General features: G+C 36.9%; 1 protein-coding gene across 5 annotated transcripts in view; it reads right to left on the minus strand.

Moving 5' to 3' along the window:
- The window catches only part of DLG2 (discs large MAGUK scaffold protein 2), a gene marked incomplete at both ends in the record, with an annotated part of 1,874,976 nt that overhangs the window by 1,456,783 nt on the left and 391,087 nt on the right, over positions 1-27,106 (minus strand). For 3 of the 5 annotated variants that reach the window (XM_080912637.1, XM_080912636.1, XM_080912634.1), the window contains one exon: positions 17,862-17,936. The exons of the other annotated variants lie outside the window; for them this stretch is intronic. In XM_080912637.1, the coding sequence (XP_080768763.1) occupies positions 17,862-17,936 (75 nt within the window). The remainder of the gene's footprint in view (positions 1-17,861; positions 17,937-27,106) is intronic. 5 annotated transcript variants of the gene reach the window in all.

Genomic DNA, 27,106 nt, shown 5'->3' on the forward strand with positions numbered 1-27,106 from the left:
GCAAATAGTGAGAAGTTTGGGTTCAATCAAATAAAAAACATCAAAATGTTTTCCCACAGTCTTAAGTCTTAAGAAACCCTGTATTCTGATGGTTAAAGTATCCATTCATATATAACTCCTTATGCATTTCATCTACATATATATTAAATTATTAATGTTTTATCTTTTAAACATCACCTTATCATAAAATATTACTTTTATTAATATATACTGCATTTATATTTACAAAATGAAAATAAGTAAAAGAGATAAAGAATAAAACTTATTTGCCAAGTACCAATCCTTTGCCAAGAACTGTGTTGATAGATTTACATAATTATATCAATTTGAATGAAAATATTTCATTTCAATCTAACACTTTGATAAAATAACAAAATAAAAGTGTAAGTAGACAAAGCTTAAATATTAAGCAACTTTTCCAAGGTTAAACATGTATCCAAGCATTTCAACAGTGACTCCAAAGTTAATAACTTTCAGCCCTTCATCACCATGTCTTCTTAGAAAACACTTTACATACAACAGGTAGCTTATATATACACTGGGCAAAAGAATAGTGCCAGAGGAATTACTGTCAAGTATTTAGATTAGAAAGAGAAAAATTGCAATCTAAGTAAAGTACTGCAAATTCTTTAGTTCACAAGGTCTCTACCACTAAAACTTTTCTTCCAGTTGATCTTAAGTGCCACAGAAAAACTGAGATATACCAATAATTATATCTTTTTTGTTGTTGTTATATTGTTTTCCATTTCCTGCATGGGAATTTTCTTCATTTAATTCTTATGCAATATATTTTGAGCATGTTTCTCCTCCAAGATTCTCCCCAGCTCTCTCCCCAACCAACTTCATGCTCTGTCCCTCTCAAAAGAACTTAAAAGAAAAAATGAAAACAACACCCATAAAAATTCAAGCAACAAAAGAAATAAGTAAAAGAACAATAAACAATGAAAATTACCCCCAAGAGAAAATGAAGCAAGACAATCACACACACACACACACACACACACACACACACACACACACACACACACCACCGCTGCCACCGCCACAACCACCACCACCACCACCAACAACATTCATTGTTGTGTTGGCCAACTTCTTCTGGACACAAATCCTGAGCTGTGGTTAATATACCGAGTAGGACTCCCTTAAAGAAAACCAACTTTCCCTTTGCCAGTGGGTACCACTGTGAACAGCTTCTGGTTTAGGAGTGAGACTATACATGCACTTCTCTCAGTGATGGGTTCCCACCTGGATTAAGCCTAGGCAGGCCTTGCACATGCTGCTCCAGTTCCTGTGAGCTCATATGGGCATCCATTCTGTTGTGCCTGGTTACACTGCTATATTGGAGTTATCTATAACCCCTGTGTATAGTCTTTCTGCCTTCTCTTCTATAGATGCAAAGATGGGAAGGCTTTCAGAAAGAAATCTCATTTAGAACTGATTACTCCAATGTCTGCAAATTGTCCAGCTCTAAGTTTCTCTGCTAATGCCCATATACATTCAAAAAAACATTCTGATATGGCTTAAGTAGTTGATCAAGGCACTGATCTGTGCCCTAGCCCGGTATAGTGCTACTACAGGTTAGTACATAATATAAAGAGATGAGCTACACAAGAAGTCATGATATTCAGCTTTCTAACACAGATATTTCTATGTCTAATCACCTGGATATTTATAATTCTGACTTTTTCATTGTTGACATAGAGTTTGTGCTTACTGGAAAATATTCTAGAATCTACCAATCATAATAACTTTTGTTTTAATTTTAGTACTGCTGAATTAGTTTGTCTACTTTTGTGCAAATTTCTCCCCAGGTTCTATACACATGAACTGTTTGGAAGAGTCCAAAGCTAGTGGAACACAATATGAGAGGCAGTAGTCTTGGACGCCTGAGAAAACTGACCATGATTACTTACTGTGCATACTGCAACAGACAATCCATGCTATGAACTTTTAGTAAAATAAAACCTAGATGAAGAATATGAATGAATAGTTGAAAACAGAGCAGCCACAGGAAATCACAAATCTGCCAAACATTGTACAGCATGAAAATTTATTAGCTCCCCAAACTGGACTCAATAGAACATATTAAAAAAATTCAATTAAGTAAAAGAAACACTCTATGATCAGGAAGGAAAGGCACATCACGATTCTGTCTAAGCCCTGTACATCTCTCCATCAGGACTGTGCATTACTACATGCATCTGTGCAAATCACCCAAAGGTCTGCGGACTTGACTCTTCTCTAATGAAGCCGCTTGTTACAATTAATTGACTATGGCATATTGATATTCTGCTTCTTAACAAGCATGCTAAGAAAATTGAACTTGCATAAGGATCTAAATCTTTCGGATCACAGTAAGTTAGGCTGGAACAGGAACAGCCAAGCGATGCAGAAGAGAACAGTGTCATGTTCTATGGAACCCGCATGACTGTCTTCTGTTCCCAAGTTTGGCTGTGTTTGCTTCTCTTTGCTGACTGTTCACAACACTGTGTAACCGGTTTAGCTTCCTTGTTCTTCACTCTCTATTCACTTATTTTTGTATTTCATTCATTACAGAAGTATCTATCATTTAAAAATAGTTATCGAAGTATGCCTCAGACATTCTAATGGGCTAAAAAACTGCAGTGAACAGAGTGATTGTGATAAGAAGTTGTAAAGGAATAATGAGGATTTGCTGCAAGAAGGAAGGAGCAATAAAGAGATATCCCGGGGGATATTTATGAAAGAAGTTACCTCTGAAAGGTAACATTTGCCTTAAAATGCATAAACAATCAGAAGGCAGTCCTTGGTGTGTGACAAAAAGTATTTTGGACACATGACACAGTGGTAGCAAAAGTCCTTAGACAGGAGTTCTTGAAGTCTGGTGAACTGCAATACAGAGTTAACATTCAGCAAGGCTGTTACTCCATGAACCAGAGGAATTCAGTTGTTGAAAACAGTATAAAATTCATGTGGTTGAAATGGAAGCTGATAGGATCTGCAACCCCATGGGAAGAACAACATTATCAACTAACCACCCCCCCCCCCACAGCTCCCAGGGACTAAAACACCAACCAATGAATTTGCATGGAGAGACCCATGGCTCCAGGTGCATATGCAGCAGAGGATGGCATTCTCTGGCATCAATGGGAGAAGAGGCCTTTGGTCTAGTGAAGGCTTGTTCTCCAGGTGTAGGGGGAAGCCAAGGCATTGAGCCAGGAGAAGGTGGTTGGGAGAGGGAGCACCTTCATGGAGGCAATGGGAGGGAGAAGGGGGATGGGATTAGGGGAAATGGGATAACATACAGAGAATACCCAACTAAAAAATTTTAAAAAAGAAATAGAAGGCCTTTAAAAGGTTTTAGGTAAGAGGAAAAGTCAGATGGGAGAGGTGTGGTTTTCGTACTGTTTGGCTCACACACTTACATATGAGGAGGAGTATGAATAAGAAGATCCAGTTAAAATGTTCTTATTTGTAGCACAGATATGAAATAAAAATGGAGATAAGTTAATTTTACATCCGATGGGATAGTAAATCACGTGAGAAAGCAGAGAGAAAGGGAAGCATCCAAAGGCATACGCAGCTCTAGTTTACCTAGTCACCCCTGAGACAGCTGAGAACGGACAGCTCACAGGGAGGACTCGGGAGGTCCCACAGAGTTGACTGTCTCTGAACTTCACAGTTTCCATTCTGAAGAATGGCTGCCAAGCACTGTGCACAGGTGAAGCCCTAGGCTGTCCTTTCAGAGAAGAAAGTTGAGAAGGTCTGCCACTTCTCAGAAGAAATCAAGAGTACAAAGAAAGTGCATAACATCGAATGTTGTCCTACATGATTCATCCTGTAAGGCTCAAAGGAGGATCTGGAAAGAAAAACAACCCAACAGATAGCACGTAGTAATTCTAAAAGAACAAAAGTACTCCCTGTTTAGTCAAACAAAGCTGTGACTGCCATACCTTTATTTCACTATATACACTCACATTGTAAAAGGATGGAGGTCTGTGTCCTGCCTGCCCCCAAAGAAATTTTGTCCCATATTTGACATGTGTTTAATGACCACATTAAACAGGTAACTGGAGAGGAACTTGATCCTGTGAAGGCTCCATGCCCCAGTGTAGGGGGGTGGGAGGAAGTGGGTGTGTGGGGGAGCACCCTCAAAGAAGGAGGGGGAGGGGAATGGAATGGGGTCTTCCTGAGAAGAAACTGGGAAAAGGAATATCATCTGACATGTAAATAAAGAAAATATCTATGTAATTTTTTAAAGGTAACTTTATCAAAAAGTAAATACATGTTTGAATGTTAGTCTTCCAGTACGATTAAGTAAAATCAGACCAACAAGCAGTAGGCAAGTATAGGAAGTTTACATTTTGAAAGGAATGCTTAGGAATACTCACCCACCATGATGAGGAGTGAGTCCTTCCTTTTTGTTGTTTGTGTGTTGGTTTGTGTTTACAAATTTTGCACAAACGTTTATGAGCCGAGCTCCTTGCCATCATAGCTCTGAGTCTCATGATGTCTGGTGAACTGTGGTTGCTCTTTTGTTCATTTCCACGCACAATGAATTATACAACTGTCTGGCCTGGTTTTCTTTTTAGCAGTTCAGTAATTCTTGGTAATCCTTGTTAAGAGTGTGAAACTACATTAGATGTTGAAAATATTCTCTGTCCTTGAGGTGCACTTTGTGGTTGCAAGAAACGAGACAAGCACATTTCCCACTAGAGCGCCCTAGAAAATGAGGTAAGCCTGTGGGTATGGAGAGATGGTAGAGGAGAGCCGTACAGTAACTGACTCAGAGCAGAGACAGGACCTTGCAGTGGTTTGCTCTGACAGCTCTGTCCACAGGTACAAAAAAACAAAAACAAAACAAAACAAAAAAAAAAACCCCTGTCTTTCATTTTGAGCACATCTTAGGAAGCTGCATTTATCTCCCCTAGACATTTAATACTGCTATTCTTCATACTAATACTTCTACCATCTGGTCCCTTCTCTCCCCACTTCTCGCTCTCAGCAGTCGGGCCCGCTCACTGCAGTTTCACATAGTAAATAGAAGACATCCCACTCTACATTTCCCACTGGCACATCCCAGCTTATTCCATATCCAAGTACCTCTGGGTGCCCATCTGCACTTAGGTGTCACACACCGACCAAGACACAGTCCTTAGCTCTCACCCATTCTGTGTTCTCAGGAAACATTTGTTATTAATGAGGACTCGTCTATTACATGTGTAACCTCTTGTTCTCGATACAGCACATCAATGGTTTGAAGCAGAGAGTAAGCTTTTATTCGTTCAAAATACATACAATGATCATGTTCACTTACTGGTCATCATTACTACTCTACTAAAACTGCTGTCCCATGACACGCTTGCTAAGCCACCTATTGTAAATGTGTGCTTTATTTAGTAGCTTTCTTGGCTTAATCAACTTTTAAATATGCTTGGCTTAAATAAAAAACACAAAATTCTTCTTGATTTTTTTTTTTTGCTGCTGTTTCAAGAGCTTTACAACTTGATTTGTCCAGAATATATTCCATATTCCTCCCACTACCACTCAGAAAAAGGAACCTGTACCAAACCCCAGTGTTCCTCTCACACCACTTCCTCCCTTAACCTACCTGTGCAACCATTCTGAGTTTTGGAATATTTGTACACGAAGACCACACATCCGTTCATCTCTCTTATTTTCCACCACCAAGACAAGATACTTCACACCACAGCTATTTTTTTCTGGATTTCTGCAAAATCCTTTGCAAAAGGTTTCTTCTATTTTTTTAAATGATGCCATCCATGTTTTCACTTTCCACCTGTTCTTTATATGGAAATGAGAATAATAACTTCAAAACTCCAACATAGCCTCAGCCACGCCACCCTGTTCCGTTTATGTTTAACACTTCGGTGAAGGGCTGACCATGTTTGGTTTGTGTTTACCGCTGTCTGTCCTCCCAGCTCCCCATTAACCTAGTCTCTACTCTCCATTGTGGCCTTTGGTTTTTCCAGAACTACAACTTTCTGTAACTGGTCTTAGTATATTCTATTTATGCTACCAAAACAGCTCTCTGCATTCTCCCCTCCCTGGTGGACTTACTTTTTAAATAGAAGTTTAAGTAGCATTTTGTCTAACTATCTTTCTATACATCATTTTCTTTCCAAATATGTGTTTGAATTGAATACCAAGTACCCCAATGACTGACTTATCTTTACATATACACCTATTTACTCTACTGCTGCTTCTTCCGTGAGGAAAGGGACACTGTTTTCTTGTACCACTTGGTTTACAGTATCTGGACATAGCAGGCACATTGCAGACATACACCAAGTGACTTAAGGATAAAAGGAGGAGAGACTGGTTTATGAATGAAGTGAGATAGGCAGAATTAGTAAGCTAGGTTTGGACAAACTAAATAGAGCATGCTGCTATGATAAACTGGCTACAGGATATGTCAGATTGGAAAACAGAAACGTCGAACTCCCACTCTTTCCAATGCTTCTTTGTAGATAGGTAGCTGTAAACAGAATGCTTTTTTGTATTCTACAAAATGTCATATATCTTTATAAGGGGCTTTTCCCATCTATGTGCCCACTGAATGTCTATTCAAGTTAACTACAGCAATTTTGACTCACTTAGTCAACACAGACTAAGGTAACGCATGTCCCTAGTCTGGAAGTGGCAGAGACAAAATTGACGACTTTTAGACAACTCTAAAATCATGTGAGCTGTTCATATATTATCTACAATACTTTGCCTTCTTTAAAGGTCTAATGAAATTAACTATATCATTTCTCTAAAAATTTCATTGTGGCAAAATGTTTTTTTGAGAAACCATTCATTTAAAATAAAGTTTCAGAATAAGGATTCTCATGTACAGAAGAAAACTGAATATGCAGTTTCAAACAACCCTGAATATCATATAAGAAAGAAATGACCAGAGTACAATGTCATCAAACTTGTCATTGAATCTATCTTGCTGACCCCAAGGACTTAAGAAATCTCCCAAACTGTGTCAGCAGTAGAGATGGAACTGTTGTCTCATTCTAAGTGAGCACAAAATTCATGCTGCTTCCGGTGTATATCAAACTGACCAACCAGAAGAGAAATCCAAGAATCTTGATGTTTTGCCCTCATAAAAGAGAACTATATTCCCTTCATAGCCCAGCTCCCATCCCAAATGCTGTGTGGTATCCGGTTACACAAGAGGCAGAAATAAATGAGATTCTCTGTCAGTTTCTCATAGGTTTCCTTATAAACCTCAAGATTTCAGACAGTCATAAAACTTCCATCTATGTGTACCTCACAAAACTGCTTTTGGAGAAAAACATTTTGTACATGAAGTTTTAGCCCAGAATGCAATTTTGCTTCCAGGCTATAAATAGAGTGAGTACAGCTTTTAATGAAAATGCTGACACTCCCTAAAGAACAATGGTGTGTGACCAAATTCATTCCAAAGGCAAACTGTTTCTCTGAACATCTTTTAAGAAAGAGTTCTTAGAGTATATATTTAATTAAGGCATGGATATTAAATTATGCAAAATATTTGCTTCAACAAAATGCAATTTAAAATAACCATCAACATCAATTAGCATATTTACTTCCCATACATTGAGAGGTTCATCCAATCCAGATACAAATAGCAGTAACTTCTTAATTAGGTGTTTGTTCCAAGGTATTTAAATATACATGCATTAACAAGTAAAGGTATTCAAATATTTATATATAGTTTTCTTTATGGCCATAGTAGAGTAGCAATTATTTTGAACCACGAATATTTCCATATAATCTGGGTTTTTGATTGAACGCATTTGCTGTACTTAGCCTTGGGGTGAGGGATTTTTATTACAAGGCAAGCATAGGGCAACATTGCATGTTGACAAATAGGACCTCCTTTAACCACAGCAATTAAAGTTCCATTTCAATGACAAGCATCATTACAAGTTCACTGTGGACCAGAGTTGCTCCAAATATTTAGTACAATTCCACTGAACTACAGGTAGTTGGAGACTGCTTCAGAATTTTGACACTGACTCCAGCTCTGTACCGGTAGACAGAAGCTACCTGTTGCTAGACCTGGCTTCCTGGAATACCTTTGCTTGTCAGAAATAACTGAGGCTAAATCTAATGAGTCAAGTTGAAACACATCCAAAGGAATGCACAGAGAGAAGAGAAAGCAGGTCATATAAGAAGCCCCATGTTAGTTTAGTCACAGTTGTTTATCATTTCCTACCTTTAATCCTTTTTAAATGAATATGTTAGGTACAATAACATCACAAAGGTACTTCTTCATAAAAGAATGTGATCAGAATGTGCCCTTTCCTTGTAGGTTGTCCTGAAGCTGTTTGTATTTTAATGTTAATTTTACTTCCCCAAGAAGGGCTGACCAGTCACATACTCAAGAGGTGACTTTATCTGAACCTTCTCATTTTAATTAGTAAACTAAAGGAAAGCCAGTGACTGGGCGGGGAGAGGGAGGTGGAGAGAGGTGATCCGAGAAAGGTCAGTGGATGAGGGTAGAGGTAGCAACATGGAGGTTCCCAAGGACCAGCTAGATCCAGGTGGGATTAATTGGCATTAAATAGCTATGAACATTAAGGATTTTATAGGTCTAATATGTCACACGAAATGGCAGTTTGCACCTTTATCTACTTAATGTAATCTTGTTGTGTAGAGGGTTTGTGGATTGAGAATTGAATATATAAACTTGTATGAAAAGCTATCGGGTTTTTCACAAACACCCTGGGTTGGAGGTGGAAAACAGGCAGAGGAAAACTGCCAAGGTAAGGGAGTTGCACAAACAAAGTTAGTCCATGGCGGTGGCTCGGACCGTGTGGCAGCTCCGACAGAGCAACAGAGGTGTGCTCGGTCCTTACCAGAATCGGGCCTGAGGAATGAGACCTCAGGGCCGATAAAAAGATAAACCTTTTTAATTTTTTTTATTATTTACTGCAACATTTCTTGTGCCCTGTGCTTTTACAATTTCAGCTTTGAGTGGATTTACTTCTCTTATCTCTAGCTGGTCTGTGAATAGTCAATACGCAAATTGAAAGTTCTCCATGTGTCTGTGTTTTTGCCCTGGAGATCTAACATCACCAAACTAGAAAGCAGATGACAGTTACAGAGAGATGCATGGAGTGTTCTTAAGACAGATGAACCCTGCATTCAGGATAGTGTTCCCATCATCTTTCCTTATACTGTGTACTCTAAGTCCAAACCAAACATGTGTCTAGAGGCTCTTCAACAAGCACGAGTGGAATTCACTCTTCCAAGGTACTTCTCTGGAACTTAAGTTGCCAACACAAATACAACAATAGTTTTTAATTCAGAAAAGACTCCCTGTGCTATAAAAATTGTAAAAAAATAAATGACTATCAGAAAACAAACCCAAAAAGCAAAAAAAAAAAAAAAAAAAAAAAAAGAAAGAAAAAAAAAAAAAAACATTTAGCCTGTTTGTTTGTTAGCCCCTTTACATTTCCAAGCTTTGTATTTTTGTTATACCCTAGACTCTCTAGGACAAACTGAAAACAGACTAATTCCCCATATTTTACCACTCAGGTATCTTTGAGAGTCAGTAGAACTTAAACTATATCCACCTTACAATACCTTCATTTCTGGCAATAATATCCCAGTTTTAAGAATTAACCTGTAGTGTGTATTTACCAAAAACATAGACTCACTCATAAGTTATCTCTAATTTTGAAATAAAATTCTTCAAGTCTAAGTATGTACTAATTGCTATGCTAATTTGACGAAGAGGAAAGGGAGGCAAAGAGAGTATGATGCACTTGCTGCAAGTCATAAAGCTAGTGAGAGGTTTCAACAATGTCGTTTGAGTCCCTTTATATCAACACCTTTAGTGATGGGTAAAGGACTGAGATGAGTAAATATTCAGCTGCATTGCAAATCCTCTATAAAGTCAACACATAACCGCATGCTGCTAATACTGAGCGATGACATCAACCAAAGGGAACCCTGCACACACAGTCAGAGTCCCTGCTCTCATGCCGTCTGTCTGTCCTGCAAGACCACCGCTGGCTAAAAGCATACATTCAATCAAGCTCTGAGGATGGATGTGAGAAGAGTTTACTTCCCCCGGAGTTTGTCTATGCTTGAACCATAGTTCCAGTTTGTCAGAATTAACTGAAGTGTTTATAAGCTTTAGGCTTCCTGCCAATGGAGTGTACCTTTATTTTATTTTATTTTTTTATATGTCCCATTAAAAGCTTTATTTTTTTTTGTTTTTGTTTTTTTGTTTAAATTTTCTGTTTATTTATTTTTTTAAACTTTATTTTAAAAAACAAAGATAAAAGAAAAAAATTTAAACATTTTGCATAAATGTATACAAATACAATTGTGTCAGTGCTTGGCTTTTTTTTTTTTTTTCTTTTTTTTAAGGTTTGACATGGAGTGTACCTTTAGATAGAGCAGCCTTTCACAAACTTGGATAATGGTACCAGTGACTGCACTTAGAAAGCACAACAGTAACTGTCTTATCTTATTCAGAGAACTTTATATGTAATTTTAGCTTTGTCTGTGCTGACTTGTGATCAATATTTGTGAGTTGAGAAGAACATATTAGGATTTGTTACAATTTTAAAAGTCATAGTCCAGATAACAGTGGTAATACATGTTTCAAGAATGACAAGACACTAACAGAAAAATATTACGATCTTAAAACTCTTAAATGATGTTCAGGACATAGGAAGAGGTTTATAATTCAAAATTTAAGATAGTTAGATGGAGAAGCGATTTTGTATAAACATTTACACACCTAGAATAAACAAATGTTTATTAAGTGTACTAAAAGATATTCAACATGGTTAATTTTAAGTAAATTCAAACCAACTCCAAAGCAAAAATCTTTTCAAACCTACTATATTTACAATAAAATGATAAGCAATGTCAAAATTGATAAGAATGTACAGAAAACAAAAGACTCCTATATATTTCCAGAGTATAAAATAATAAACAGTTCTTAACAACAGCTTGGAATTCTTTATAGTACTTTATATAAAGTCACCATATGACCCAGGAATAATAGTTGTGCAACTACCCAATAAGACACAAAGCACATGACCACATAAAAGCTCACATAAAAATATTCATGTTATTACTCGTGATATTCAAAGGGACACGTATTTCTTATGTCTGCCAATTGACAAATGGATTAAAAGTATTATAACCAACTAGTTACACAACCAATAACAATTACAGACCAAACAAGTAATAAAAGATAGATACATATAATGCTATAAGAACCTTGTAAAAGTACCAAAGGTAAAGGAACTAGTTACAGAAGACTGCATATCACACAAGTCTAACTTTAGGAGTTGTCTCAAACAGGCAAGACTGTTGGAGTGGAACAGAGTCCTGATTCCTGTGAGGGAAGAGGCAGTGGCCACGGGGTGCCTATTGCAGGTGCAGAATTTTTCTGAGGGTCATGAGCATATCCTAAAATGTCATTGAGGTGAAAATTGTACAATTCTATGAATGAACTAAAGAATGTCAGCTAATTTTGCTTTTCAGATGGGTAAGCTACATGCTCCACAGTAATATTAAAAAAATAAAGAATATTTATAGATAAGATGAACACAAAATGTGCTAAACACTGAAACAGCTATACTGTAGGTTCAGATAAACTGAGACATTACTCCTGAAAACACACAGGAAATATATCTTTCAAAGTCACATTTTCCTGTATTTTATTTATTTATAGGATAGCAAAAGGAAACATTTAGAAAAGACAGGTGCTTGTGAGGTCTAAAAATATGTCAATTTGTGTAAAAAGAGAATTGAAAGTAAAATATTTAATTAAACGTGCAGTAGAGAGAAAGTTCAGAACACTGAGCTTAGCTTTTATGGTGAGCCTGCCTTTGATTTTCTCATGACTTATGATCACCATACCTATTAGCTTCAGATCCCAACATCTCTGGGTTTGCCTAATTCCCTATGGGCTTCTATGCCTCCTATTATCCTTGCTAGTTTTTATATGTGTTAGCTGAGAATGTCTGTGTATCACCCACCTGAACCAATGCCCCATTAATGCTGTTGGGCTTCTTTTCTGTGTATGTTTCAGAGATCAGTGTAATAGAAGTACTTTATGTGAGTACTTTAGGTCTTAGTAGTCTCTAAACCCAGAGAGAAAACTAATTCAAATCTAAAGTGCAGTATCTGGGAAAGAAAAAAATGACACTACTTATGCATCTATCTTATCTTCCCCATAGTTTCTTGATGTCCAGCCTGTGAGTACAGCAAAATTGACATCCAAGCTCTCCACAGAGCTCCCATTTGTTAAAGTGCATTGGACTTTTTCCTGAGATAATTCCACTCGAGGATCTCTTCCAAACCCATGACTGCTGCCCATATGGCCAGATACACTGGAGTCCCAGTGCCCACCAATTTAAGGTCCTGTATACTGCAATTTTCTATAATTTTCCTAAGACTGTGATCATCTGATAATGGCCTAACTTTTCATTCCATAAAGAGACTGTTCACAGTATCAAAACTGTGCCCTAAACATAGAAATGGTGCCCAGGTTTTGGAAAGGCAATATTCATCAAAGCCATCATGGGTCTAATTTCCCAGCAGACGGGCCACAGTGGTTCTGTCCTCATGGAAACTCTGAAAACTCCCAGAAAGCAGATACAATGTGATTTTATGATGGATATGAGTTTCTGAGCCAGGCTGAGTATGTCGCTCTATGCAAAGTTAAGTGACATCAGTTGGGCTGTAAAATTAAGAAAGGAAACAGTGGAGGAAGAAAATGTATAGCTTATTTTGTTATATAATGAGATACAAAATATATGTATTATTGACAAATATTGTTTCCAGTCATCAATTGAGAAATCCAAAGGTCTATTATAACTCATAACATGTGCTAAGTAAGAGAACAACCAAATTTTCATGTACTGGGAAACAATATTCTAATTTTCAAATACATAATTTTTAAAAATAATTCAACAGATTAACTACAAATAACATGCATAATATATAACAATATATAGATATGGCAGTATCTTTGATAAGTTCCCTAGTAGCAGGGAAGTTATTTTCAATTTCTTTTAAAAAGTCTTCTCTTAACATTATTTTTTAAGTTGCAGTAAATAACATAAATGTGTAGACACAATTTTTGTAGTTGGGTCCTGTATCATTAGTTATTCTTGATTTGTCCGATCACATATTACAGCCACCTCTAAGTCACATCTAGGGAAAGTCAAATCATCAAAGTTTGACCGGGGGTATTCATTCCTCATAGATTAAAGTGCATACACGTGGTACACCCATATGAAGTCGTCTATAGAAATGCCTTAAAATGCTACCCAACTTCCCTGAAATTCATTAAGTTCAATGTTCTTAATTGCCACATGCCAAGTGCTAACTTCTAGCCAGGTTCATCTTTTGCACATAACCCTGTTTCATCTGAGCCCCAAAACACATGCACATTTTCTCAACTGCTTAAAAGTAGCAGAGACCCACTGCTATCTTACTCACGACCATACAAACTGAAACATAAACTGTGGGGTAAGAAGGAGTTTGCTCCAGCGCTCACTGAAGCCTTACATGTACCTATACACAAGAGATAAATCGCCATTCTCCTTACTAGCAAGCATGGTAATTATTCTAGCGTTAAAATTGTACCTGAGTGGCTGTATAATGAGTAGGGTTTAAAAAAACCTCTTTGGGTTCAGCCCAAAGCTGAAAATTATAGTCTGGACTGAAAGAAATGTGACTAGAAAGAATCATCTGAGATCTTCTACTGTACAGGTAATGAAGTACAGAAACAATAAAAATAAGAAATAAAGAGACAAAATATCCAGGCAGATATTGGGCAGAGATAAAAGCCATCTGTCTTCAAAGCAGGATATAAGTGTAATGAGAGCCAGTTGCAAATCGGACAACTTCTTAGCAGAACTAGTAATAAATAATGTGGATCTTAACTGAAACGAGGCAAATACACATATGTAGACTCACATATCTCCACATAAAATAATAAAACTCAATTATAGTCACTGAAGAATAGAACCCCCCAAATCTCTAGCACAATGGGTAATGAATTTAGCAGAGAATCAACGGCACCCAAAGAAATATATAAAGATAGTAGACTATTCATTTATTATGTAAGACTGTATTAATTTATTTATAACCTGGTTCAGTCTCAGAGGATTTGAGACAGTTGAGACATCTTAAAAACATGAAGTTATGAATTTCTCTTTTTCCTCAGAGATAACAAAATGAAAATTAATGCCAAAACTCCTTTACCTACTTGCAGATTTTGTTACATAACTGTGTGAGCTCATGATATAGTTAGATACCCATATTTTTCACTATCATGAAATACATGGTTGTCAAGTTCGTCTTTGGTGATTTTTTTTTTATACAACTAACTTTTGCAAAGAATCAGATCAGTGAAATTAATAGACTTATAAAAATTTTAATCTCAGCTTTCTGGAATCTCTGTCTGAGACATAAAGCATTAACTTTGGCGAATGGGATTTAGAGTCTCAGTAAATGTTGCTGATGATGACTTTCTTTTCTCTAAACCTAAGTAAAACAGCAAGCAAATCCCCAATAAAAATACAACCAATCATTTGATGGGAAAGTTTTGAACTGAAACGTATGTCAGTCTATTGATCATTAGGACCTCTTCACAGTCAGATGTCTGAGTAAGGAAGACCCTAGAATGGTCAGTTCCAAGAGTCTCAGCAACTAAAGTTCACAAAGCACTTCCTAAAGTGTTGATTCTGAGTCAATAGCAATGCCCTCCAGTCTTGTATATCCTTAAGACAAAGAGTAGATTCTCAAAAGCAAGAATCCATTTATCTCTGTTAATTTTAGTATCTGCCAAGGAAATGGCTTAGTAGTAAGTAGGGCAGGCTCAAACACTCCAAGCGTGGCCATTGGAAGCTACCTCTGTGGTTTCAGCAGTTACCTGCAGAGACAAAAATCATTTTGCACTGGATTGATCTTCTAGAAGGTACCTTCCTCACTAGGGAATATTATTACCTGTAAATAATGACAAGGGTAATTTAGCAAGACAGTAGTTCTCAATCTCACATCAGAAGCCACATTTAGTTTCTAAGCCTTTCATGTAGACACAAGTAGGAATTAGATTTTAGTGTCAGCAAGAGTGGCTCATGGTCTATAGAAAGAGTCTTAAAATGTACTCTATGTATTTCTCTCTCTCTCTCTCTCTCTCTCTCTCTCTCTCTCTCTCTCTCTCTCTCTCTCTCTCTCCCTCCCTCCCTCCCTCTCTCTCTCTCCCTCCCTCCCTCCCTCCCTCCCTCTCTCTCTCTCCTATGACTTTATTTTAAAAAAAGAGGGATACATATATAAATTTTTAAAGGCATTTTGGCATAGCACTATATGAATTTTTTCATCAGTACTTAATTCTTTTAGAGGTTTGATAGCATACATTGAAATCCCACTAATTACCATAAGCATAAAGTACATGTAGGACAGAACGAAACATGGAAACAGTTTTCTTGGTGGATATAGATTAAGCAAAAGGATCTTTGAGTACCAAAAATTGCCAATAGGCAATATTCTTAGCGCTTGGGTTATTAATGATTTAATGTCCAGGTGCACCACACTCTGAGAGGGTGCTACACATTTATTTTTTGCCAAAGAAGGACTGAGGTTTTCATTATATGACCTTTGTTTTTCTTGAGCTTCACATGGCCTGTGAGTTGTTTCTGGAGTGTTCAGAGCTTTCTGGGGTTAGTAACCAATTATCAGTAACTGCATATTATGTCTGTTCTTTTGTGACTGGGTTACCTCACTCAGGATGATATTCTCTAGATGCATCCATTTTCTTAGGAGTTTTATAAAGTCATTGTTTCTAATAGCTGAGTAGTACTCCGTTGTGTAAATATACCACAATTTTTGTATCCATTCATCTACTGAAGGACATCTGGGTTCTTAAGATCCTACAATAGAAAGACCTAATCTGGAATCTTCTGGTTCCTAAGAGTACGACTAAAGGAAAAAAAAAAAAAACTATTTTCAGTAACCCCAAAGACCATATTCTAAAAATATGTTGCCAGGGTTCCTTTATTTTGGACATCAGATCAAAAATTTTCTTTTGGTGCTACACACGGGTAACATCTAACTATATCTGATAGAGCAGGAACACTATTAAAGATTAAAAGAAAATGGACACTACTTAGTTAATGATTGCATCACCATAAATTTGCATAAATTTATGGGATTACTAATTTTTATCTAGTATAAAGATAAATTTCTCAAAGCATACATTTTATGTGATGAACTCTGTGAAAGGAAATGGACAAAAGATCCCATCTAATGTCAAATACTGCTGATTTCAATAACAATCCAAGTGTAAAACACCAGTATCCCAGTAGAAGAGTCATCTGTACGTTTTTTAATTCCAGGATGAAAACTAAAAATGGCCACATAGCAGAATTATTCCCCTTTGTAAATAAATATCTGAGTGAAAAAACAAAATGCTTACCAAAGCCCACAATCAAACACAGCACTTATTAAAGCTACCAACATACAATAGATTCGGGTCTGAGTCTCAGGCATCGGAAACTTCCTTGAAAAAAAGGACTTACTTAGGCATTTGCATATTAGGATCCCGAAAAGCTTGTAGTCTCCATGAATAAACAGACATATGGACCAGTAATTGAGAGAAAATGTCATTGAGGACACAATAAAAGGAGTGACTGACAAAGAATTGAAACTATGGCCACTCATGTTCTCCCTGGCGGCCAGCGTCCCTGTGCACACAACCCTCCAGCCATCTGCTCACAACAGTGCCACATTTTAATTTTTTTAAGCCTCTGACAAGTTGAGACTGCTTCTGCGCAGCAGGAATTCCTCCAAAATTTAGCTTTGTCATCTCCATGACTAAAGGTGATCCCATCTTCCCTTCCCTCCTCATACTACAAACACAAGGAAGGAAACAGTCCTTTACATGATCTGAAGGAGAAAGAGCCTTCCCTAAGCCTTTACAACACCATCTAAGGCCTGGCATGGCAATCAGGAGGCCCCTTTGAACGGCTTTCCCCTCAACAATAGATGCAAGTATTTAGCAGACTCCATACATCACTTCTAGATCTCCTACAGAGATGGTCAAATGAGAAAAATGCCCTAAAGTAGCTTTCTGATTTCTTGTCCACGCCGCACACATTATTTCATGCCCAGCAAAGTGTCAGCTCTAGCAAAGGTAATTCCCAGAGGTGTGATTGTCATCTCTATCAGGCAGTATATGGGTAAGAGACTATCACACACATCAGGCGTTCTTTCATTGACCTCGCTGCACAGTGTAATAGAGCAAGCGTGTAGAAAGAGAGGTAGGGGATGTGGCATCTCTTGCCAGCTCTAAGATTGGATTGATGTGTTATTCTTGCTCCCTATGTGGTTAAGTCTTCTATCTGCAACCCAGGGATAATAACAGAGTGCCTGCCTATTTCAAAGGCACTTGAATAATTCTCAGAAGAGGCCACACAAATGTGGACTCTATTATTATCACAGGAAGACTTGGAAATTGTAAGTCCATTTATTTGTCACGATTAACAGTCAACAAAACAATGATAAAGTAAAAGTACCTTCTCCAGTGCATCTCAAAATCAAGTAGTGCTGAATACGCAGCTATTTGGAAAAATGCATGTGCAAATATATTCATTTTAATGACCATGCCAATCTAACTCATCAATACCGCATTTGGAGAAGTACTTTGCAAATTTTCCTGACTCAAAGATTCCTTAATCATGGTGACTTTATAATACACTGCTGTCTGAAAAGGCATTTTTTCTTAACAAAATGTTTTCTCTACTCTAGAATTTTAGACCATATTCTATCTCATCCCAGAAGATTATTTTAAAATAAAGCAACATCTTTCTTTTGTTATTATCAGTTTTAAAGCAACTTACAGTACAGTGGTGGACAGGCATCCAGGCAGGGGCTTCCACCGAACAGTTCTGGGCTGGGCATTTGCCTTGGTTTTGCTAGAAATAAATGAGAACTAAATTATTTTATATATATTACATAAATCAACAAATATTAGGTGGCACATTTATAATCATTAACCTGATTACTATAGTTAAAAGTATTGAAAAATCATCTGAGAGATTTTTGATAAAGTCTTACAGAAAATACCCTGCATACTTCTATTCTTATTAACACCTGAAGAAATATCCTGAACTTTGCCTCATTATTCTGGGGACTAGGAATCTGACACTAAGATAACTTAGCAGTTGCCCTTCTAGACCCCAACAGGAAACAGGACCCTCTGCTACTCCTGATGCACAGTTACTCTGAAATCAACACCAACAGGCTCTGTACCTTCCTATGTCTGCAGTGGAGTCAGAGACTCACCTGTAACCCCTCCTGAACAAAACTAGTAGTGGGATTCTCTCCAGGGTGTTTCCTGGAACTCAAGAATTTAGAGGTGAATAGTTTAGATTATAGAGGCCTTTCCTGCCTCATTAGTGGCAGAACTTCAGCAAAATGAAACAATTTGCTCAAAGAACCAGCAGTCTGACATTTTAAACCATTCCTAAGACTCTTCTTCCTGCTTAAGTAATTTATCTCTAATTAACATTTTCATACTTTCATCCTGTAAACTAAATTACCCTTTTAGGAAGGAATCAAGTGGTCCTTTAACTGACAGCACTATTTCAGTCTGCAATAATGTTTAGTCCTAAGAGGAGCAAGGTTCTAATAGGACATCTTGTATACCTCTCATTGTATACTTGATGTGAGGATGTAAGCATTCCGTAATATTAATAACTGTTATAAAACCACAGATATGATTTATTAAGCCACTTAGTTTTCAAGGGTTGGTTTGGACATATTAGATAATTACTAGTAACCACAATGAATAAAATTAATATCAATAGAAATTACAATATAATTATATAGATATCAGAGTCTGAAAGAAGCGAATCAATTTACCAAAGCCTTGTCCTGCTAGGGAAGAGGACAACCAGTCCATACTAAGAATCTGGCCCATGTACACTCCTTCTACAAGAATCTGCTTCTGTCTTCTTTGTTTTTCTTTGCCCTCAGTTCCATTAGGCTTATGGGATGTTATCATACAATCTGTTTTGATCTTATCAACCTCCCTAACATTTCTGATTTAGCTGAATGAAAAGCTGTTTTACTGATTTCTATGCTCTCATAATGCAAATATTTGAGCATGTATGTTTCAGTGAATTTTAAAATATTTCCAAGCAATCTTTATTGAGGTGATTTACTTTCAAGGCAGCCGTAAGCTCTGAAATTCTGTAGGAATGAATTTGGATAAAGTCACTGTAAAAATGAATTCATATCATCAATCTCTAGTTCAGTTTTCTTGCTTAAATCAAAACATAATGTGCAGAGCTGGCACAACCCACAAGGGACAGTATTAAGTTTTCAGATGACCACAATTTTATGCTAAGCTTGGACATACGCCTGCTGTCATTAGTTGGTCTTGGTAGTCAAGAGCATAAAGCAAGGCTATTACCATGACTAATTAGCAATAACATTATCAACGGTGAATATTGATACACTTCAGATAACCATGGCATATAAGGACAGACCCTAAAATATAATTACTATTTTGAATACATTAGAAAAAATTGTGTGTGTACATGTGTCTGTCTGTCGTCAGTCTGTCTAAGGTTTTGAACTAAGATTACTAAAATGCTATTTTTGAGCTAACAAGAAGCTCAGTCTCCATGTGGTTTCTACAACAACTGGAGGGGAGGAGGCTCTCCCTAAAGCTCTAGCCTGACTGTGGTATCCTTCCCAGAGCAGAGATGCCTTGTCTGGCCTCAGTGGGAGAGAATGTGCTAATCCTGCAGATCCTGGACATGCCAGGGTCAGGGAGCTCTCAAGGGGAGGCTACCCTCCAGAAGAGAAGGGGAGAAAGAATGGAGGGAGGGTCTCTGTGAGGTGGGTGTGGTGGGGTGACCAGGAGTGAGGCAGCATTTGTGAAGAAAAGAAGGAAGGAAAAAAAGGAAGGAAGGAAGGAAGGAAAGAAGGAAGGAAAAATGGAAGGAAGGAAAGAAGGAAGGAAAAAAGGAAGAAAGGAAGGAAGGAAGGAAGGAAGGAAAGAAGGAAGGAAGAAAGGAAGAAAGGAAGAAAAGAGAATTGATTGAGGGTTTAAAGCAATTCTATAAGCTGCATGATCTGTACTTGATTTTTTAAAAAGATGTTTAATTGATTCTTTGAAATAATAAGATACAATGAATTTTGTTATATTTAGTGTTCTTTCATCTAACTTTTTCCAGACACATCTCTACTTCCTTATTCACCCAACTTTATGGTCTCTTTGATTTTGAGTGATGGAGAGGGAGGGGCTCTTGTAGTTTGCTTTTTAAATCTCTCAAGTTCAATTGCTGTTGCTAAAATATTCTTAGCTTATGTGACCATCCTCTGGAATATGGTTAGCTATCACCTTTATTGAAAGCTTTTTCTTCTTCTCCCAGAAGCCATCTTGTAAAACAAGGGATGGGACATTGTCCACAGCTCTCCCTGCTCCATGTGAGAATTGCTGTCTGGCTAAAGCTTACACAGGTATTGCACATGCTGTCAAAATTACTGACTACATATATAAAACTTCCTTGCTGTGTCCAAAATATACACATGCCTTCTATTCTTACTCAAACTCTCAAACCTAAACCTTTTCTCTGAGACAATTCTCAGACCTTGGGAAGAGAAGGGTATGGCTAAGTACTTATTGTATTTCTTTATGAAGTATATAACAAAAAAGAAAATTCAGGAAACATGTGAGTTGTATGAGCTATGTAATTACTTAAAAATGTGATAGGTAGAAAAATAACCGTATTAGATACAAGACAGGGAAAGTGCTGCATTGGTTAATTATCTCTCTCCAAACCCTGATTCATCCAATAGTGTAATATATTTTTTCTACTAGGGGTACACTTTTTACTGAGAGGCCCTAGTACCATTGAATGCCAATAGTATGTTGTTTGCTTTTGTTTGGGTAATTTTTAATAAAGAAAGAAAAGCACTACTGAAGAGCAGATTAATTGCGACTTCTGCTTCCTCGTGGTTACTGAAAAAATCCAGCCTCACGTTATATCTGTCACTTCATTGGATCCTCAAAGAAAACAGATATGACAACAGTTAGGGGAACCGCCACTAGAAATGAAGATGGAATAAAATTTTAAGAAATGTTTCTTCATGTTTTAAATGTTTCTTCTCCATTAGAATCCTTTTGTACACTTAATATGCACAGTATGGCATCCCATGTCATCAGGTGGTTTCTATTTTCTATATCTTTAGCTCTGAAAACCAGTATGAGTGGTAACCAAAAGATAGTGTGGCAAGTCTTTTAAGAACCAAACTAGCTCACAAACAAAGAATTGAGGTCAAAGTTAATAACAAGTTTCCCTGCAGATGAATTTGCCCCTCTGTTTCCTTTCATCCTCCTACAGGTTTAAAGCTGTAGATTGAAATTCAAGAATCACAACACTGACCTTGAATAATATCTCTTTAGGAGGAAAACTGCCAGTAAGTTTTGGTCTTTTACATTACAGTGGGTTGATATAGGTTGAAGTATCATAGTCTCTTGCTCCTTGGTTGTACTTTTCTGATTTATACATCCTCATACACCTTTCTATCATGTCCTAGTCTACTATCCTTGCTAATATGTCAAAAGCTAATAGATTTTTCTTCTAGAAAGATAGACACATGTTGTAAAAAAAACAGCCTGCACATTTTAAACCCCCAAATGCACCAATATGTGTCTAATCATGAGGATAAGTTGAGAAGTCAGTGTATGTTTATCTATAGATATTGTCACTGTCCAAATTCTTCACAGTTCCAATCTCTTCTCAAAATGCTTGCAAATATTGCTTTTATAGATATAAATATTATTATTACTATGTGTTAACACAAAAATATAAAATAGGTATGCATACTCACAAAATGTATTATTTATGTAATAAACATATTTAAAGAAACTTTGAAAATATTTTTATCCAAAATAATCTTTATATTCCATAACCACAGGTAACTTCAAAGAAAAATGTTATATAGAAAAAAATCAAGTTACCAGGATCAAAATAATAACATTTATATATTAATTTCACATATTAATATACTATGATGCATTAAATATAGTATAAATAAAGTATATTAATGTATTATACATTATAATATTTATAATTTAAAAACATATACACAGGATGAAACACATCAGAAATCCATCTTACAAGCCTTAGATTGAAGTGAGATCTCTAAGGAGACACTAAAGAACACACAGTCTTCAGGGATATGACGAAGAATAGGCCCTTGGTGTGAATAGGCCCTTATATGAATAGATATAAGTATGTGTAGGGACTTAGCAAAATGAGGCAGACATTCCTTTGGGACGAAGTTGAGTTTTCTCTTGTAGTGAAGGGACAATAGTTGGTCCTCAAATGGTAAATAATTAAAACCATCTTAGCTTTAGGTCAGTATCATGGATCTGACTCTGACCCTAGAATATAAGCCAATGAAGTCTGAAGGCAAATTGATCTTGAGTCAGAAGGCACTTCAGGAGCTCACTGTTCATTCAGAAAATCAAAGCCATTTGAAGGCTAAAATAACGCCTTTCTAGACAGATTGCTACAAAATATCCAGCTAAATGAAATGCATCAATCATATTCTAGATCTAGTCAGAGAGTCTCAGAAGCAGACAGTTTCTGAAAGACAACACACTTGCCAAATGAGAAAACATCTGGATTCAGATGCCTTAGTAAAGCAAATCAGCCCTACCATTTATTCCTTTTACCACTGAAGTTGCCTGATCGCTCTTACTCTTTGACTCAGTATAGCAAAGTTACAATGTAAGTAAAGAATCCAGCTACTGGGACACACAGTCAGCACTCTGCAAGGGTTGGCCACTTTATTTTTATTTCTAGTGTCAACATCATTATGTGTGAAGCTCAGAGACTAGAAAGCATTTCAGGGGAACCTGGGTAAGCAGCAGAGAAGAGAAAAAGGAACTTAGGGACCCTTTCCCAATGCCAATGTCCTATCTGAAGATTCCAGTGGGAATATTTCATCTGGGGAGTATTTGGAATTTTACCTTTTTTTGAGATAGTTGCCCTGGCTGACCTGGAATTTGCCCTGTAGATCAGGCTGGCCTTCAAATGAGATATGCAAGTGTGTCTGCCTCTTGAGTGCTGGAGTGTATAAGCCACCATGCCTCCAGGACTGGACAATCTTAATAACTGAGTAGAGTATATTTGTGATTTTTCCATGATTGCAGGATTTTGTTCTTCTTAGGTGATTATTAAGTCGTGCCTGCTCAAGTTGTCAGTTACAGAGCAAGGCAGGAACTGCTGATGCTTAACCATTGCAAGCAAACAATGTGGAGCCTGAAGTAAAGTGGGTCTCATTATAGTATTCTTGAGACTATCTCCTGTATTGTTTTATCTGGAGATGTAAAGAATAAGCTTGACTTGTATTAATTTTCCCCTTTATATTTTGGTCACAAATACACATTTCTAAGTATCTAACTGTATTTTTTCCTGGTCTTATTGTGTTTTGTTGTGTTTGATTTTCTTGAATTTTGAAAAACATTTTAAAGACATTGGCTTGATTTGTTTCTGAGGAAACAATTATTAAGTTTGGCCCTTCTCCATAGGATGCTGAGAACAAGAAGCATTCAGTGGGCAGTGATGGTGAAACTGAATCTCCTGACACTTCCCATGATACTATAGAGAGACAGATACCCAGGCTGGCAGAGGTGCTGTTTGTGACTAATTGACAAGTATAAAGACTGGAAATGCTATATTAAAGTCATGTTTTAAGAGATTGTTTTCTTGATGAGGGATGAAAACTATACTTAGTTGTTGGTAGAAGGGCAAAATTTTAAGATTGTTATTAGATCTTATACTGGTTTTGTAAATTAATGGTTGCAGATCCTCCTCCAATATTCATGACTTCCTTAGGACTGAGTAGTTAGCAAGGCTTCCTGTACCTGGCATTGTTTTCCTCTTGCTGAGTAGGTCTTAATTCCAACTAACGAGCTGCTGTTGTTGCCAGTATAGGTGTACCATGAGGGTTACTGTATCATGCTGGGCACTGGCATGGTTCATAGGCCTAGAGCTGCTGTTTGTCTACCTTCTGTTACCATGAGAGCTAGTGGTACTCAGGGAGGAGACACTCACATTATTTTCATCTAAGAGGTCCTAGTGTTTCTGAAGTGCATGGTGTCTTCAACAATAGAACATACCTCCCCACTCTATGATCAACCAAAAGTGACAGCAACAATAATCTATATGCTTTGGATGACGCTTGGATATCCCTGGTCAGAAACTCAAAGGATACGTTCTAATGTCTGGTATGGGAGTCTTTGTTGTTTTTTGGCTCCTGGAGAAAGCATAGAAACCACAGGCAAACAAAATGCAGTGTTATGGAACCCAGTCTCAGTTCATATATCTACAAAAGTGTAGAGAACATTCCAGAAGAGGTGAGAGAAAGATCATAAAAGACAGGATATCAGGTAACTTTCTGTGAGATTGTGGCAGAAGCTACATCCACAAAGTCTCACCAGCATGACTGCCACACCATTATTTGAAAAAGGAAGACACCAATGGTCATGCCAAAATGGACAGACAAAAAAGTCTATGAAGCCTCAACCCTATACAAAGACCTATAGGCATCTGAGAAAAGCGAATAGTGGACGAGATAGTGTTTCCCAGGAAATGGCAAACCAATCGTCCAGGGTCAAATGGTCAGCCTTGAAAACATATATACAAGTAACACCATATGGATAGAACTGCTGGCATTTATATACTGAGAAGTATATATGTATATACATATGTGTACAATAACAATTAATAAAAAACAAAGCCATGAATTTAAAGGGAAGCATGGAGGGGTATATCAGAGAGCTTGTGAAGAGAAAAAGGAAGAGATCAAAGTTGTGATTATAAACTCAAAAATTAAAACAAATCATTTTAATGACTTTGCTACCCAAATTAATAAAAGAAAGTAGGCTCTACAGTCTCAGACTGGACTTATTTAAAGATAGTAAACAGAAGCCATGTCTATGACTTGACACGGCATTGGTTCCCTGTGGGTGCAGGTGACTGTCAAGCACTCTACACATATAATCAGCTCACTCCATCAGCACACCGGTCCAGACAGCACTTAGTGGAAGCACTTAGTGCCACGAGGAGCCACCACATCCAAGGTAGAATGCCCGAGTATCAATCAATCAGTTATTCCTTTGGACTAGTCTGTGTTTTGCCCTCTATGAATTCGAGCTTCTCTTCTATAGAATAACAATGTAGCCACCCCAAGTTTAAAAGATTGCTGCAAGGATGCTGTGCATACTGTAAAGGAGTAAGATAAATGCTGAATGTCACAAGACTTCCCAGCGAAGCCCTTCTCCTATGCTACTTGGCTCCTCAGAGCTTATATTCTCACCTCTGAGTATAAAATAATAACATTTACCTCACAGGATTACCATGAAAATTAAATGAGAATACGTGTGAGAAATCACTTCCCAAATACCAAGAACTTCTGCTCTCGGTGTCATATGGAAGCTTTTGTCGTTAAAAAAAGAAGGCACTCAGAAAAACCAGGAAACTGGGCCAGTTTAAAGATGACTGGATTTGGGAATTTAAATCCACAGCTGGGATCCTGAACTTGAGTTCACTCACCTGCTCATACTTTTAAGAAATGCAACGTATTTTTAACATTATGAAGAGACAAGTGCCAATATTCCTTTGATCTCTAAATCTCCAGAGTTATACATTATACACAGTGTACATTTATATACCATCATCTAAGCTTTGGAGTCCAAGATTTTAAAACATATTCTCACATGCGAATTAAGTGTAATTAATATTTGCATTTGGGAACTGTATTCCACAATGAAGATGACCCAGAGTGGGCTAAAAATGATCTTTTATTTTTAAAATGAAAACAAACTGTCCATGATCTGTGCTGCAGTGAGTATTCTTTGTTGGAAGTTTTCATCCACTACATTCTGAACTACAAAGTGATGTGGAAACACAGGTGACTGTCACTTCTAGAAATTTCTAACTATGTTCCTCTTTCCAGATATATGTTAAAACTGTTTCTGGTTAGTAAATAACCACAAAAGTAAATAGTGCCATTCAGAAACTAGGTAAAAGTAATTAATGTTGTTTTTACAGTTATCATCTATAATATATATATACACATATACATCATATACATAATACACATATAACATATACATATATACATACACATATAACATATACATATATACATACACATATAACATATACATATATATACATACACATACATATACACATACACATACACATTCACATACACATACACATACACACACACACACATATAAATATATATATATATATATATATATATATATATATATATATAAGCATGTGATAACAGTAAAGAAGATGCCTAGGAACTGAAGAAGAATAGGGAGGCCTATATGGGAAGATTTAGAAGGAGGTAAGAGAATAGAGAAATGTTGTAATTACTTTATAATCTTAAATGTTGGGGCTGGCGAGATGTCTCAGTGGTTAAGAGCACTGACTATTTGTCCAGAGGTCCTGTGTTCAATTCCCAGCCACCACATGGTGTTTCACAACCATCTGTAATGGGATCTGATATCCTATCTAGTGTATCTGAAGGCAGCTACAGTGTACTCACATACATAAAATAAATTAAGTCTTTTTAAAATTTAGGAAGTATTTTAGCATATTTAAATTCCTTTCCACCTTTGTTTGTAATTGCATGAAATACGAGAGAGGTCAGCTAAAAATATCTTAAATGTTTGTGTGTTTTCATACAACCAAAAATAGCTGCCAATGGAGATAAGATGATTGATATCTTGAAAGTGACTCTTGAATATTCCTTTTTCACTTGAATTCAGTGTTCTTCAATGATATTTTCCACTAACTACTTTTCTTCTTGTAAAACTATTTGATATCTCTGAGTCATTTTTCTCGGGGGTCTGTGCATATCATCAATAAAATATCTGAAACTACATAAGGGTTAACCACAAGATAAAGTAACCTGTGTCTAGGGTCCCTTGTGTAGACTTGTGTCACCCACAGGAGCTGTTTGAGCCTTAGATGATAATCATTAGAGTGGCTTTGGTTTCTTTTAGTGGTTACACAGGATAAAAGCATTCAGTGAA

The sequence above is a fragment of the Micromys minutus genome (assembly GCF_963924665.1).
Source record: "Micromys minutus genome assembly, chromosome: 2".
NCBI classification, from domain to species: Eukaryota; Metazoa; Chordata; class Mammalia; order Rodentia; family Muridae; genus Micromys; species Micromys minutus.